Source organism: Anolis carolinensis, unplaced genomic scaffold (genome assembly GCF_035594765.1).
Source record: "Anolis carolinensis isolate JA03-04 unplaced genomic scaffold, rAnoCar3.1.pri scaffold_7, whole genome shotgun sequence".
Lineage (NCBI taxonomy): Eukaryota > Metazoa > Chordata > Lepidosauria > Squamata > Dactyloidae > Anolis > Anolis carolinensis.
The window spans coordinates 19,786,542-19,803,816 of NW_026943818.1; the positions used below are offsets into that span (position 1 = coordinate 19,786,542).

At 39.1% G+C, this 17,275-nt stretch overlaps 3 protein-coding genes across 5 annotated transcripts; 2 read left to right on the forward strand and 1 right to left on the reverse strand.

The window, feature by feature from the left end:
- Nucleotides 1-11: 11 nt before the first annotated feature.
- On the forward strand, nt 12-4,628 carry glod4 (glyoxalase domain containing 4). Of its 2 annotated transcripts, none has more exons than XM_062960674.1 (9): nt 12-247; nt 954-1,003; nt 1,277-1,397; nt 1,633-1,777; nt 2,676-2,812; nt 3,252-3,338; nt 3,630-3,743; nt 3,890-3,976; nt 4,380-4,628. In XM_062960674.1, exons 1-9 carry the CDS (start codon nt 158-160, stop codon nt 4,443-4,445), a joined length of 897 nt encoding a protein of 298 aa, XP_062816744.1. In that variant the 5' UTR covers nt 12-157; the 3' UTR covers nt 4,446-4,628. The 2 variants fall into 2 exon arrangements, with proteins under 2 accessions (XP_062816744.1, XP_062816745.1); XM_062960675.1 differs by lacking the exon at nt 12-247 and adding an exon at nt 279-381.
- A 1,146-nt stretch (nt 4,629-5,774) lies between these two features.
- On the reverse strand, nt 5,775-8,004 carry LOC103281785 (uncharacterized). Of its 2 annotated transcripts, XM_062960677.1 has the most exons (3): nt 7,786-8,004; nt 6,025-6,042; nt 5,775-5,968 (listed from the first exon to the last, which is right to left on the reverse strand). In XM_062960677.1, the coding sequence occupies exons 1-3, from the start codon at nt 8,002-8,004 to the stop codon at nt 5,801-5,803; spliced, it is 405 nt and encodes a 134-aa protein (XP_062816747.1). In that variant the 3' UTR covers nt 5,775-5,800. The 2 variants fall into 2 exon arrangements, with proteins under 2 accessions (XP_062816747.1, XP_008122184.1); XM_008123977.3 differs by having other exon boundaries at nt 5,775-6,042.
- Nucleotides 7,976-15,941, forward strand: gemin4 (gem nuclear organelle associated protein 4). The gene is made up of 3 exons (XM_003229755.4): nt 7,976-8,104; nt 10,699-13,256; nt 15,207-15,941. Exons 1-3 carry the CDS (start codon nt 8,095-8,097, stop codon nt 15,807-15,809), a joined length of 3,171 nt encoding a protein of 1,056 aa, XP_003229803.2. The 5' UTR covers nt 7,976-8,094; the 3' UTR covers nt 15,810-15,941.
- The last annotated feature ends 1,334 nt before the right edge of the window (nt 15,942-17,275 follow it).

Consider the following 17,275-nt stretch of genomic DNA (forward strand, 5'->3'; position numbering starts at 1 on the left):
AAGGCGCCGGATGTGAGGCCTAGACTTCCGGTCGAAATGGAACCCATATGGGGACTTCAGTGCCCACAATCCCTCCTCATCCGGAAAGAGGGCCGGGGCTCCTGGGAGTTGGAGTCCAAGAACGCCTCAGACAAGACAGAGAAGGGAAATAAAAAAAATGGAGGCCCGGAGAGCCTTACACTTCGTGTTCAAAGTCGGCGACCGAGCGCAGACGGCGCGGTTCTATCGGGAGATACTGGGCATGCGCGTAAGTGAGGGAGGGGAAAAATGAGGGAACGTGACGTCACCGAGTAAAGGCGCCACAGTGGGCCAAACTTTGTGGAAAGGCGTTTTGTTTCCCCCCCATTGCTTCCAAAGCACTCAATGAATGCGGCTTCTTAGGTGGCATTTGCTTTGTTGATGATGTTGTGAATCTTAATTGAAAATAATAGGAGGCTAGCTATAAAATTGGAGACTAGCTACAAATAAGTTATTAACATATTAATAATACTAATTATCATTAATATAGTATCAATTATACAAATTATTAATAGTAATATTATCAACACCAATTATTGATATATGAGTTATTAATACTAGTATTTTAAAATTAGTATGAACTAATAATATATTAATAATATATTTATGATAATTATTGTTAACAATAACAATATCAATTATAATTAACATATAAATAATTCTAATTCTTGATGATTAAGAATTAGAATTATTTATATGTTAATTATAATTAGTGCCTTGAATGAGATTTTCCTGCTTTTGGACTGGATGGCTTGTGAGGTCTCTTCCAGCTCTATGATTCTAATAATTAATATATTGATCAACAATACTAATTACTATCATTAATAAATCAATACTACTAATGACAGATTATTATTAATCATAATTACTATATTAATTATTATAAATAAATGATATTTTTATTAATGTCTAAATTTGGATTAATTTCCCAACAGGTTCTAAGGCATGAGGAATTCGACGAAGGCTGCAAAGCCACTTGCAATGGGTAGGTATATATTAATAATAATAATAATAATAATAATAATAATAATAATTTGAATTTTAAAATAAGTATTAAATTATATACACTAAAATATTTGCATAAATATTCATTGAACTTTCAATGTTAAATGTTTGTATGTTTAATCAGAATTTAATATTAGGATATATTCAAACGGCATTGAACGTTTAAAAATGTAAAATCTAAGACATATAAATATTATTAGAATTATTTAATATAAGTAACCATGAAATCCCATGGAATCCTCTGTGTTTCTAGTCCCTATGATGGAAAATGGAGCAAAACGATGGTGGGATTCGGCCCTGAAGACAGTCACTTTGTGGCAGAACTGACCTACAATTACGGCGTCGGCAGATATCGCCTCGGCAACGACTTCCTGGTGAGTATTTTAAATAATAAGTCCCTGAAAATTTATTTATTTTAAATTAGTTTTTTTTTAAAAAAATGAATTAATTTAAATTTGTTTTAAATTAAGTTTTTTTAAAACTTAAATAAGTTAAAAATAATATATTGCATTACATTTATGTTAAATATAATCTGTGACATTATTTTTAATTATCTTTTTAAAAAAATAATCAGTTAGTTTAATAATAATGAGTTATTTTTCCCTATAGGGAATGACTATTGCCTCCAGCCAAGCAGTAAACAACGCCAAAAGACTGCAATGGCCAATAAATGAGATTTCATCTGGTTTTTACGAAACAGAAGCTCCTGGAGGCTATAAGTTCTTCCTGGAAGAGAAGGAATCTTCAAAGAAAGGTAGGGGCCCGACACCCAATTTGGGCTATAATAAGTTCATTCCCCTTTGGAATGAATAGCCAGTGTGATATGTTGTTATTATATGCTATTATTAATAACAATAGTGTATGTCTGTGGAAGTGGACACCCCAGCAACACACACACATATTTTGACTTTTTAATCTGTATAGATAACACAATAATATTATGGAATTACTAATGATAATAGCAATATGAATGTAATAATATATTACTAATGAGAATAACAATAACATGCTTATTATGAATATAATAATGTAATATGACTAATTAGAACTATCATTCTAAATGTATAATATTCTAAATATATTTTACAATATGATTTATTAATAATACTAATGTAATAATAAGATATAATACTAATGATAATGATATATGTATTAATATTATCCGATCCTATCTGATTTGTTGTCGATCCATTCTTTTGGGCTTCATGCAAATATAGCATTGGGAAAAATACACTCTCCTGTACAATAATGTAATAATTATAGAATATGACTTATTTATTTATTTATTTACTACATTTATATGCTGCTTTCCACCCCGAAGGGGACTCAGAGCAGCTTACAAATCAAATGTACATACAATATATTATTAGCATAGCACAATATAAGCATTAAATTACTATATTGTACTATATAATTTTATGGTAATATTATTAGTAATATTATATTTAATATATAATATATAATTAATATTATATTGTATTATTAATTACAATATTATATTACATTATAATATTATTATCAATATTCTAAGTACATACAATATATTGTATATTTATAAATTATTGTATATTATATATATGTATATAAAATTAGCATGATAATAATAATGATTATTATTAATGATGATAATAATGATATGCTTCTTCTTTCAGACCCAGTGATGAAGGTGGCACTGGCCGTGTCCAATTTGGCCAAATCCAGGGTCTTCTGGTCTGAACTGCTGGGAATGAAGGTCTATGAGGAGGACAAAGGTCAGCAGCGAGTCCTGCTGGGCTTCCAGGATGACCAGGTCAGGAGGTTATTAATAATAGTATATCATTAAATTATTATTTATATAGGGGCTCCATAAGATGCCAACACATGGTGGGCAGAAACCACAAAGGACAGGTTACTGGAACGGGTTTTGAATGTGAAATGCTTTCTTAGTTAAATAACAGTGTTATTGTATTTATTATTATATTATATATAATAACAAATAAAACTTTGTATATCATCCTATCTCCCCGAAGGGACTCGGGGCAGTGAACCACATTTATGTATTATTTATATTATTTTTTTACTATCATACTATTTTTTATTTATATTATTACGTTGTATCATAACAAATTACAATAATTAGAACTACTATAGATCTGTTACAATGTACTGCTGTTACTACAATTATAAATATATAATGTCAATTAATTGCAACATAATAATGATATCTGTTATCATAAATTAATTTTCAGTGTAAACTAGAGCTGCAGGGCATCGGCCAAACTGTGGATCACGGCTCTGCTTTCGGGAGGATCGCCTTTTCGTGCCCCAAGAAACAGGTAACGCTCATTTTTTCCACGACCGCAATTGATGTCCCAACAGGAAGTGGTCACTCCACCTCTAGGATTAGGGACGTGGTTAGTACAGGGCTTTTTAAATCTGTTGAGTAAGTGAAGGGATTTCCCATTTGGTCTCAGCTGAGTTTACTCTGCTAACAGGTACATAAATGACTTTGGCAGTACAGCAAATGATGTCCCTGTTCTTTCTTTGAAATTGTAATAATAATAATAATAAATGCAGTAATAGTAATAATAATAATATAATAATAATAATAGTAATGTCATTTCCAGCTCCCGGATATTGAAGCCTTGATGAAGAAGGAAAACCAGAAAATTTTGACTCCGCTTTTGAGCCTCGAAACTCCGGGCAAAGCAACAGTGCAAGTCGTCATCTTAGCCGATCCAGTGAGCACCATAACGATATATAATATTATAGATTATATTCTAATATTACAATTATTGTCTTATATTATTGTTATAATTATATTATTATATTATATTATGTAATAGTATATTATTATTATATCCCATTGCCTTGTTTTCTGTTTCAGGATGGGCATGAAATTTGTTTCGTGGGGGATGAAGCTTTCCGGGAACTTTCTCAGGTTGATCCCAAGGGGGAGGCGCTCTTAGATGAGGTCAGTATTTTGATTTTTTTCCCCAGCATTTATTCCTATCTAAACCCAAAAATTCCTTTGGGGATCACAACGGCTGAGAAGTTCTGGGATTTCTCTCCAGCAGTGGCTCTGGAGCAGTGCATCCCCTTTTGAGTCTCTTTAAGAGGAGAATAATAATAATAACAACAACTTGGGAAGCGTTCAACTTGTGATTTTGTGATATAAAATCCAACATATATATCTCGTTTGCTGTGTCTTTGTGTCAATAATAATAAGAGGTGACAATTATCTACTAGTAAAATAATATCAGATATTATATTTATTATTATTATTATTATTATTATTATTATTATTATTATTATTATTATTAAGTGTTTGGCATGGAGATTGCATAATAATATTAATAGTCTTTCTCTTTCCATAGAATATGGCGGCCGACAAAAGCCAGGAGTGGTTTGCAAAGCACAACATCCCAAAACCTTCTGCCTAAAAGGAAAAGCAATGTGTCACTGCTTGAAAATACATTCCAACTGATGTCTTTCATCTCAAATGCAAGTGCATTTCGACATCTTCAGAGTCATATATTCTCAATCTGCCAAATCAATGTAATGCCTTGGGTTTCATTCTGTGTTTCTTCTCCCCCAAATAAATATAGTTTCCCGTGAAGAAAAAATATTATTTAATTCTATATTATTTAATAATATACAATATATATATATATATATAGAGAGAGAGAGAGAGAGAGTAATATATATTATACAATTATATATATATATATATATACACACACACACATACATACATACACACACACACACACATATACACACACACACACACACACACACACACATGTATGTATGTATATATAATGAGTGAATGAATGAGGTTTTATTTCTCTCCCGCCCTGTCTCCCCGGTAGGGACTCAGGGCAGCTTACAACATATAGAGGGGCAAACATTCAATGCCGTATAAAAATATTAAATAACATAAACCAAAAGATAGAACCCAATTTACATTTACACATTATGGGTCATCTCTGTGGCCTAAGAGGAATGCTGTGACACTCAGGGCCCTTCCACAATGCCCCTATATCCCAGGAACTGATTCCATATTATCTGTAACATAATATGATATTATAATAATAATTATACAATAGAGTCTCACTTATCCAACACTCGCTTATCCAACGCATTTTTATAGTCAATGTTTTCAATACATCGTGATATTTTGGTGCCAAGTTCGTAAATACAGTAATTTCTACATAGCATTACTGTGTATTGAACTACTTTTTCTGCCAAATTTGTTGTCTAACATCATGTTTTGGTGCTTAATTTATAAAAGCATAACCTAATTTGATGTTTAATAGGCTTTTCCTTAATCCCTCCTTATTATCCAACATATTCGCTTATCCAACGTTCTGCCGGCCCGTTTATGTTGGATAAGTGAGACTCTACTGCATTACAATTATACATTTTTGTTATTTAAAATATACATATTGCAAAATTATGTTGTTGTTTTTTCTCGAAGTGACACACCATCCAAGCCATGCTAGGGTTTTTGGGTGAATTTTGACACACCAAGCGCAAAAGCTTGCCCATCATTGTCTTAGGCCATAAGAATAACAACAGCCGCCTTTCAATGCACTGCAAGGCCCATCATCCTGAACTAGAAAAGTGCTTGTTGCCCTACAACCCAATGATGATTCCCTGTCTCTCTGTCTAGATCCATCCTAGCTCCCCATTGGTGGCCCTGGTGATGGCACGATGGGACCTGGGAGTCCCTGAAAGCAGCACAGATAGACCAAGACACTCCGGGCTTCCTTCCTCCCTCAAAGAGTGGGGTTTAATGTCCGGAAGCAGGAGACGTGGGCCTCACTCGTCCACCACTACAGCCGTGTTCCTTGGCCCTTCCGTCTTCCTTCCGGAGCCGGACTGCAAGGCCCATGATGCTCTCATTGGTGGCTCCAGGGGAGGGGCTTGCGGAGGTGGAGGCGAAGGCAGGCAGTGAGCAGGGCCCCCTCTTTGCGCCCCGAGCAGAGCGAGCGCCGGGAGATCAGGAGGGGGCCCGGGCGGAAGGGGCGGTCCCTGTAGAAGGAAGAATTATCGTTATCATTCTCATTGGAGAAGAATTATATTATCACTATAATCATTTGTACATAACAATACAGCACACACATTAGCCCCAAGTGTTTGGGATTCGTCTCTGAATATCATCATCACGATTGTCATTGTTGTTATCATCATTATTATTATTATTACATTTATTGTCACTGAAGAAGAATCACATTATTATTATTATTATAATTCATCCTATTATTATTGTATTATATAATATACTAGCTGTGCCCGGCCACGCGTTGCTGTGGCGAAGTATGGTGGAGTCCAGATAATCCAGTTAAAGCAGATAATATAAGATTATAAATGGGTTATATAGCTGTGTGGAAGGGCCTTGAGTCTACACTGCCATCTAATCCAATTAAAATCTGATAATCTGTATTTTATAGGCAGTGTGGAAGAGGCCTAAGTGAGGCCTAACTCTGCCTGTCCCCTGGGTGAGTGGGTTGCTAGGAGACCAAGTGGGCGGAGCTTAGCCTTCTAACTGGCAGCAATTGGATAAAAACAATTATTCCTCTCCCTCCAATTAGGACTTTATTTTTCTTTTCTTTTTGTTGTATCAACCTAGAGGCGTGGATGATGGGCTGTGTTGTCAATTTTCGAGGTTGTGGGGTGTTTAGTTTTGTTGTTTTGGTGGTCGCCAGGATTCCATCACTCTTTTATATATATAGATATATAGTTTTATATTTTATATATTATATGATTATAAATATTATAATTACTTAATTATATATTATATTTTACATGTAATATTACGAATACAGTACTCACTTATCCAACGTTCTGGATTATCCAACGCATTTTTGTAGTCAATGTTTTCAATATATCGTGATATTTTGGTGCTAAATTCATAAATACAGTAATTACTACATAGCATTACTGCGTATTGAACTACTTTTCCTGCCAAATTTGTTGTTTAACATGTTGTTTTGGTGCTTAATTTGTAAAATCATAACCTAATTTGATGTTTAATAGGCTTTTCCTTAATGCCTCCTTATTATCCAACATATTCGCTTATCCAACATTCTGCCGGCCCGTTTATGTTGGATAAGTGAGACTCTACTGTATATATAATATATATATTATATAGTTTTATATTTTATATATTATATTATATAATTATAAATATTATAATTAATTATATATTATATTTTACATGTAATATTACTAATAATATTACAATACATTGATATAGTACAATATAGTAATTTATTGCCAGTACTGTACTATGCTAATCATATAATATTGTATCTAAATTTCATTTGTAATAATAATCATAACATAAGGTACAGTAGAGTCTCACTTATCCAACATAAACGGACCGGTAGAATGTTGGATAAGTATATATGTTGGATAATGAGAGATTAAGAAAAAGCCTATTAGGTTATGATTTTACAAATTAAGCACCAAAACATCATGTTATACAACAAATTTGACAGAAAAAGTAGTTCATTACACATTAATGCTATGTAGTAATTACTGTATTTACGAATTTAGCACCAAAATATCATATATTGAAAATATTGACTACAAAAATGCGTTGGATAATCCAGAATGTTGGATAAGCGAGACTCTACTGTAATAGAAAATAATATATAAATAATAATAATAATAGAAAAATCCCTGCTGGGATGAAGAATATTTTGAATAATAATCATAATCATAACACAAGGTAATAATGAATAATCCAAAGACGAATCTGCGAATACCAACCATGCGACATAGGCGGGGAGGGGCGGGGCGCGCGCGCGGCGGGGAGCCGTGTCGCGGAGGAGGCGGCAGAGGAAGCTCTTCCGGCGGAACCTCGCTTTGCGGAGCCCCGTCTCGGCGCCGGAAGAAGGGCAAGAGGGGGAGAAAGGGAGAGAGGGCGGAAGTGTGGCGCGCGCCTTCTGCCACCGCTGCCGCCGCAGCTACCAAGGGAAAGGGTCCCATCCGGGGCTTTTGTGGCGCGCGGGCTGAGCGCACAATGCCCGCCTCCTCCTCAAGCCCCGCCCCCGGAAGAGGGGAAGCAGAGAGGCAGCCATGCAGCTCGGTGGGTGGGAGACGTAGTGCGCCAAGGGCCACAAAGTTTGAAAGAACTATATTATTATTATTGTTGTTGTTATTAATATTCTTATTTCCTTTTCAAATAATTCATTATTTAATTCGTTCTTATTGTATTTATTCTGTTTTGTATAACGTTGTGATGCATATTTATAGGGTTGCTGTGAGTGTTCCTGGCTGTCTGGCCCATGTTCCAGAAGCATTCTCTCCTGACCTTTCGCCCACATCTATGGCAGGCATCTTCAAAGGTTGTGAGGTCTGTTGGAAACTAGGCAAGTGGGGTTTATATACCTGTCGAATAATGTCCAGGTTTGCTGTGAGTTCTCCGGGCTGTCTGGAATGAATAATAATATTAATCGAAGATGTTCAGTTGCAACATTCACATTTGCCTCAAACAGACAAGAGTTCTTTCTCCCACCCTGGACATCATTCCGCAGATCTATAAACCCCACTTGCCTAGTTTCCAACAGACCTCACTATCTCAGGATGCCTGCCCTAGATGTGGGCAAAACATCAGGAGAGAATGCTTCTGGAACATGGCCAGATAGCCCGGAAAACTCACAGCAACCCAATGATTCCAGCCATGAAAGCCTTCGACAACATCATCATCATCATCATTATTATTATTATTATTATTATTATTATTATTATTATGTATTGTGATGGTAATTTTGCAGCCAAGAATTTGGTTCTCAAAAGGATGGCAACAATGATAAGAATGATGATGATAATAATAATATAATGACAAACAAATGGTTGTCAGGGTTTTTTTTTCATGTTAGGAGGTATAACAATAATAATAAGGTGGCTATGTTGCCGTTAAGAAATTGGTCCTCAAAACGATAATTGCAGTAGAGTCTCACTTATCCAACATAAACGGGCGAGCAGAAGCTTGGATAAGTGAATATCTTGGATAATAAGGAGGGATTAAGGAAAAGCCTATTAAACATCAAATTAGGTTATGATTTTACAAATTAAGCACTAAAACATCATGTTATACAACAAATTTGACAGAAAAAGTAGTTCAATACACAGTACTTTTATGTTGCAATTACTGTATTTACGAATTTAGCACCAAAATATCACGATATATTGAAAACATTGACTGCAAAAATGGCTTGGATAATCCAGAACCTTGGATAAGCGAGGCTTGGATAAGTCAGACTCTACTGTATTATTATTATTATGTATTGGGATGGTAATTTTGCAGCTAAAAATTTGGTTCTCAAAAGGATGGCAACAATGATAAGAATGATGATGATAATAATAATAATATAATGACAAACAAATGGTTGTCAGGGTTTTTTTCATCTCAGGAGGTATAACAATAATAATAATAATAAGGTATGATGATGGCGATGTTGCCGCTAAGAAATTGATCCTCAAAATGATAATAAAATATTGTCATCTTTGTGGCATTGAGAGTAATGTTGTGAGTCTCAGTCAAGAGATAAATAAGTTGGATATTATTATTATTAATCTTTATTTCAGAAGAGGAAAGTTATCAAGTGACAAAAAGGATATTATTGGTTATCATTCTGACATAAAGAGGAATGTAGTGAGTCTCAAGAGATAAAAGCTGGATATTACCATAATATATAAAGTAATAATATATAAATATGTATTATATATATTAATATATATAATGTAGTATTTATGTAGATATATGCAATTTAGATTGCTGTGATATGAAATGATCATCTTTACAATTTCTATATTTTATATTTATAAATTATATGTTATTAACATATATAACATAATTTATAAATATATAATAGAGAAGTTGTAGATGACAATCATTTCATTTCACTGCAATGTAAGTACAGTAGAGTCTCACTTATCCAAGTTTCTGGATTATCCAACACATTTTTGTAGTCAATGTTTTCAATATATCATGATATTTTGGTGCTAAATTCGTAAATACTGTACAGTAATTACAACATAACATTACTGCGTATTGAACTACTTTATCTGTCAAATTTGTTGTATAACATGATGTTTTGGTGCTTAATTTGTAAAATCATAACCTAATTTGATGTTTAATAGGCTTTTCCTTAATTCCTCCTTATTATCCAAGATATTCACTTATCCAAGCCTCTGCCGGCCTGTTTAGCTTGCATAAGTGAGACTACTGTATATGACATTGTTTATAACTTGGGTGCCAATATTTCAATTAAGTTTCGCTTTCTCAATATTGGCATAAATAATAAATACAGTGTGTATAAAAAGACCTTCATACTGTGACTAAGGAGTATATGAAACCTAAATAAATTCTGTGTCTGGATTCCCAAGATATCTTGTTATGTGAATGGAAATACAGGCACTCCCCAAGTTACGAACAAGATCGGTTCTGTAGGTTTATTCTTAAGTTGAATTTGTTTGTTAGTCGGAACGGGGACATTTCTTAAGTGTAACTCGGGGAGATGGTGGCGGGGTATATATAAAGTTTTTTTTTATTATTATTATTATTATTATTATATTTAGCTTTGGATAGCATAGGGAAGAGTTAATACCCCTGTAGTTCAGATCAGGGCCAAGTAGCCCCTTTCTCTTGAACTGAATGGTCCGTCTCTTTCCAAACAGGGCCGCTGACCATCTGCGGAGAAGTGACCATCCTGCACGGCGGGTTCCTGCTGGCCTCCCAGCTGTGCCACCCACGGCCCTTGTCCGAATTGGCCAAGTCTGACTGGCCCTTGGTGGGGAAGCCCATCATGGAGGCGCTGGAGGAAATCTGCACCTCCCACTCTTCTTATCCGCCGCAGCCGGACGCCTGGAAGAAGAAAGCGGCCATCATCCTTTGGTCCAAGGTGCTGTTCTCCGAAGCCCCGGCGGTGTCCCTGAACCAGAGGTGGAAGGACGATGCCTTCTTTTCTGTGAGCAACATGATCCCGGAGATCAACCGTACTGTGCTTTTCGAGCTCTTCATGGCGGCCAACGCGCCCCAGCTTTTCACCGAACTCCTCCTGGTTCTGCCGGAGCCGCTTTGCCGGAGGGAGCTGGAGGCTCTGGTGGAATATGTGGCCAAGGAGACCTCTCAGCGTGACGTCCGTTTCTACTTAGACGTGTGGTGGGAGATCATGAAGCACAAGGCCGGCCAGGAAGACCGGCTGACATTGCTCTTCCGCAGCGTCTCCCATCAGTGTCTCCCAGAGCCAGACGACGTGGGTCAACCACCAAAGCGCTTCAAGAGCGATGGCCCTCCATCGGCGCATTCTTCCCCCGAGACGAGTGTCCTTCCCATCTTGGCAGACGGTTTGAAGCTGATCTGGAGGAGTGTCAGTCCAGCGAAGATGAAGTGTTACGCTCTCGCCAACCTCTTGGATGTTTTGTCCATATCGATTGCGGCGTGCGACGCGGATTCGTTACCCATCCAGACTTACTTAGTGAAGGTCTCTTCAGTGGTGACCCTTTGGAGCAACGACTGTGACAACTGTTATGGCAAAACGGAGCTGGACGAGAAGGTGAAGGAGGCCGAACGGAGTGTGAGTTTGCTCAGTGTGGCTCAGGCGTCCAAAGCGTTGTTGCTCGTAGATTTGGGTTTTCTCCGGACTTTGTTGGAAGAGTGGTCTCCGGAGCTTCAGGGTTTCCTCAACGATCCGGAACACGTCTGCTACGAAAGCTATCGGCTCCTCGATTGCTTGGCTTTGTTGGAGAAGCGGCTGGCGAGGTACGCTGAGTCCGGTGACTTAGAGGAGGAGACGGCCAAGGCCATGGTGGGCCTCTCCACGCTCGTGGCGGACTTCCTGAAGAGCATCAGCCTCAAGCCGTGTAGCAAGGAGTGCAAAATGGACATTGTGGCCTCCGTAGCCATGGTCATCATCAACAAGCGGATGGACCGCCACGCGGAGGTGTGCTCCGTGTTTGCAGCAGAGAAGGACTGGGCGCTCACCGAAGGCTGGGCTGCCTGCCTTGAGAAGAATAAGGAGCTCTTCAGGGAACCGGGGACTATCCTCAAATTGGTGCAAACTTTGGCCGACGGCAGCAAAGATGCCAAAAGCCAGGGACAGGCCGCCAGAGTGGCCAAAGTCATCCTCGAGTGTTACACAGCGCTCCCATTGACCGATCAGAACAAAGTCATTTCGGGCGTCTTGGCAACGTGGGGCCGGAAGGGCCTTTCTGGGGCATCGCCGGCCTTCTCGGAGGGCTTCCAAGAGGAACTCAACGTCGCCTTCAACCAGATCATCCAAAGCGTGTCTGGAGAAGGCTTCCAAAGGGTTGTCGCCGCCGTGTCTCGGCTGGTGGCGCTTAACCCGGAAGCGACCATCAAGAAGATCTACAACTTGGTGGTGTCCAATTTAGGAACACATCTGTTCTTGGCGGAGATCTTATGTTGCTTCCCAGCCCTGAGGTTCCAAGAGGTTCAGGATTCGATGGACCTCTCCGTGACCCTGCTGTTAGCATGTTTGCGAGAGACAGTCTTTGACCGGCTGGTGTGTGCCAAGGAAAAGGAGCAGTTCTTAGAGTTCCTGGGTTACCTCCTGCAGCCCAACGGGGCCAACCCGCTCTTCTCCCCGGCCGAAGTGACCCAGAGCCTGGTCCTCCCGTTCCTGAAGTCGGACTCTCCGTGCGTTGAGCTCTGCTTGCGGATCCTCGACCAGGCCCTGAAGGTGCCTTCGGAGCCAGACTGGATCCACGCCTGCCACCCGTTCCCGCTCGTCCTCTCCCTTTGCAAGTTCCTCGACGGCTTTGCGCAGTATTGGCACGAACCGGAAGGCCGCCACACTTGTTCCTTCGAGACCAAAGACTTGGTGGCCGCCAACTTGGCCCGGCTGTGCGATGCCCTCTCGGCCCAAAAGGACTCTCTTTCTCCAGCGCTGTGGGACCAGTCTGTGTCTTGGCTCCACAGAAAGGCCGGGGCCTTGGACTGGACCATCGGCCTACGACTGGAGAGCGTCTACGGGGAGCACTTCAAGAAGGAGGTCCCCTCCACGCTCTTCGAGGTCTGCAAGCTGCCTGAGGAGGAGTGGACCTCCCGCTCGGATGGACAGTACGGGGCAGGCAGCGGCCTCCTGGCCTGGATGGAGTGCTGCTGCGTCTCCACTGCTTTGAGAGAGAAGATGCTGGTGCTTCTCACCGTCAACATTGACAACCCCGAGGAGGTCAACCTCTTCAGCAAGGGCTTCTTGGTGGCCCTTGTCCAGGTACGACACTTAGGCAGTAAGGAATATACAAGGATGGGTGACACAATTAGGGAAAATAGTCCTAGGGGTCTTAGCAGACCACAAGCTGAAATGTGAGCCAACATTGTGATGTTTTGCTTTTTTTGGCACATGTGCCTTGTGTAAACCGCCCAAGTCCGTTTGGGGAGATGATAACAGGATACAAGAATAAAGTTGTTAATATTATTATTGTTCAGCAGAGGAATGTGCTGCCTTCTGGTGGAATTTCCTAGGGAGGTTTTTAAGCAGAGACTGGATGGTGATGGCCATCTGTCAGGAGGGCTTTGATGATACTTTCCTGCCTGGCAGATGGGTGTTGAGCTGGATGGCCCTTGGTGTCTTTTCCAACTCTAGGATTAAATAATAATAATAATAATAGTAATGACAATCTTTGATAATATATATCTATATATATAAAAGGGTAATGAAATTCCGGCCTAGGACAAAACAACAAAACTACACATCCCATAAACACTAAACTTGGCAGCACAACCCCTCATCCATGCCTCTACGTTCATACAACAAAAAGCTCCTGCTACTCCAGAAAACGGCCAGGCTTGGAGACTGCAAGGCTATTCACTGCTATTCTACCTGGCCAACAAAGGATTCCCATAAGCCACAGCAACGTGTGGCCGGGAAAAGCTAGTGTGTGTGTATATATATATATAAATAAATTTTCTGACCATTTCTTACTTAAAGTAAACAGCAAAACTAAACACCCAAAACCCACGAAACTTGGCCACAAAAGACATGGTCATCCCAGCTGTGTTTAGACATCAAAAACAAGAAAAATAAAGTCCTAATTAGAGGGAGAGGAATAACTTTTTTTCCATTGCTGCCAGTTAGAAGGCTAAGCTCCTAGCAACCCACTCAGCCATTTAATGGCGCCCAGGGCCTCTTCAATCAGGCCTAATCCACACTGCCTATAAAATACAGATTATCTTATTTGAACTGGATGATATGGCAGTGTAGACTCAAGGCCCTTCCACACAGCTATATTACCCATTTATAATCTTATATTATCTGCTTTGAACTGGATTATACTATCTTTGATAATAATTATGATGATGATGATGATGATGGAGTGTCTCCTGGAGGCTTTTAAGCAGAGTCTGGATGGACATCTGTTTACAAGTTCTCTGATTCTATGACAGGGGTCCCCAAACTAAGGCCCGGGGGCCGGATGTGGCCCTCCAAGGTCATTTACCTGGCCCCCACCCTCATTTATAATATAATATTTTTATATCCATTTTACTAATATAATATATTGTATATACATATTATATTGATAATAATATTATTTTATACAATATAATATTAATACCATATAATATTAATTATATGTTATATATTACATATAATATTACAGTATAGTGATATAGTTCACTATAGTAATATATAATGCTAATATTGTCCTATGCTAATAATATAATATACTGTATGTACATACAGCTGCTCTGAGTTCCCTTCGGGGTGAAAAGGGTGGAATATACATGTAGTAAATAAATGTAGTAAATGAATAAATAAATAAAGCCCAAAGTCTGAAATGACTTGAAGACAAACAACAACAAGAATCCTAATTAACCTGACTATCTCATTGGCCAGAAGCAGGCCCACACTTCCTATTGAAATCCTGATAGGTTTATGTTGGTTAAAATTATTTTCATTTTAAAATATTGTATTGTTCTTTCATTGTTATTGTTGTTGTTTTGCACTACTACGGTAATAAGATATGTGCAGTGTGCATAGTAATTTTTTTTCCCCAAATGATAATTCGGCCCCTCAACTGAAGGATTGTGGACCGGCCCTCTGCTTTAAAAGTTTGAGGACCCCTGTTCTATGAAGTAATGAGCTGGATGGCCATCTGGCGGGAGGGATCAGATGGAGGAAGACACCATGGGTTTACAACATCCTGTGGTTCTGTGATTCCAGGTCTTCCCGTGGTGCAGCCAGAGCGAGTGGAGGCACCTCATCCACGTCATCAAGAGCCTTTTGGAGCGAGAGGTCCTCTACGTGCCCTATTCCCTGGAATACGTCCCGTTCCTCCCGCTGCTCGACTTCCGCCCCTTCGCCTTCCACCTCCAGCTCTCGGTGCTGCTCCTGAGAGCCTTCCAGTTCCTGTGCGGCTCCAGCGGTGCGGGCTGGATGCCCTCGGTGGCCTGGAAGCACCTGTCCCGACTCTACTGCCTGAGCATCTCTGACTTGCTGGGCTCCGCGAAGGAGGTGGCGCGGGGCACGTGGCGCACGGAAGACCCGCGGAACGGCGTGCGGCGGGAGCTGTCCTTCACCTACATCCAGATCTTCTGCCACGTCCTGCACGTGGCGGCCATGCTGCCCGAGGAGGCCACGGCGGAGGCCCTGCTCGTCCTCTCCTTGGAGGTCCTCTCGCAGTACGAGGTCCTCTACGAGGCCGACGAGTCGCTGGGCAGCTCCCTCCGGAAGGCCAACGAGAGGCACTTTTTGGAGTCCATCGCGGAGAACGTTACCAACAAGGAGGTCCGTACCATGCTCCTCCAGAAGCTGCGCAAACTATGAAAGCAAGCGGAGGAAGGTTGTGAATCAAAACTCCGTAAACGCGGAATTGGCCCGTTCCTCACCAGCGAGGACTTCGTTTTGATTGTCGTCGGGGAAGCTGGGAGATCTCTAATAAACATCTCTTTTTTTCCACTCGTTTCCTTTTTTGTATTATTGCTGATATTTCTATTCTCTTGAAATGCTAAAAAATAATCCACCCTTTCGGATGGTTTTATACTCCCTAGGCCAGTGATGGGAAATCTTTTGCGCTTGGTGTGTCAAAATTCGCCAAAAAACAGCATGACTTGGGTGGTGTGTCACTTTGAGAAAAAAACCCATAATTTTGCAATACTGTATGTATGGTTTAAATAATAAAAATGTATAATTGTAATATATAACTGTATTTAATAAATCCAAAAACTATTTACTACCATTACAGTAGAGTCTCGCTTATCCAACGTAAATGGGCCGGCAGAACGTTGGAGAAGTGAATATGTTGGATAATAAGGAGAGATTAAGGAAAAGCCTATTAAACATCAAATTAAGTTATGATTTTACAAATTAAGCACCAAAACATCATGTTATACCACAAATTTGACAGAAAAAGTAGTTCAATACACAGTAATGCTATGTAGTAATTACTATATTTACGAATTTAGCACCAAAATATCACGATGTATTGAAAACATTGACTACAAAAATGCGTTGGATAATCCAGAACGTTGGATAAGTGAGTCTTGGATAAGTGAGACTCTACTGTAGTTCAATACGCAGTAATGCTACGTAGTAATTACTGTATTTACGAATTAAGAACCAAAATATCATGATGTATTGAAAACATTGACTACAAAAATGCGTTGGATAATCCAGAATGTTGGATAAGCGAGTGTTGGATAAGTGAGACTACTGTATTTCCATGTACAACAATCTTATGGTACTTCTTGCATTTTAAGTTTCACAAAGTTTCCACACTGATTTCTCTCTATTCTAGTTTCAATATAGTCATGAATAATGAATAATATAATATAATAGTAATAATATGATATTATACTACAATAATAATAGAATAATAATAGAATGATATAATTATAATATAATGATATAAAATATAATAATAGGATAATATAATAATAGGATATAATATAGATATATATAGATATATATATATATGTGTGTGTGTGTACTGTTGATTTGTAGGACGGAGTAAGCAAAAAAACAACTGGATGAAATGACACCAAATTTGGCCAGAAAACACTTAACAACCCAAGAGGTGACCACCACTTGTCAGCAAAAATGGCTAAACGTGTCAGTGCTGACATGCGTGTCATTGGTTCGCCATCACTGCCCTAGGCACAAAATTTTGACAAATATTGTATACACAATATGCTTCTGTTAACATCCCGTATCTTGAAAAGCTCTAAAATAATCCACGAGGGACCCTTTCCCATTCGGATGGTTCCACATGCTTCCCATTTGGTTTCATATGC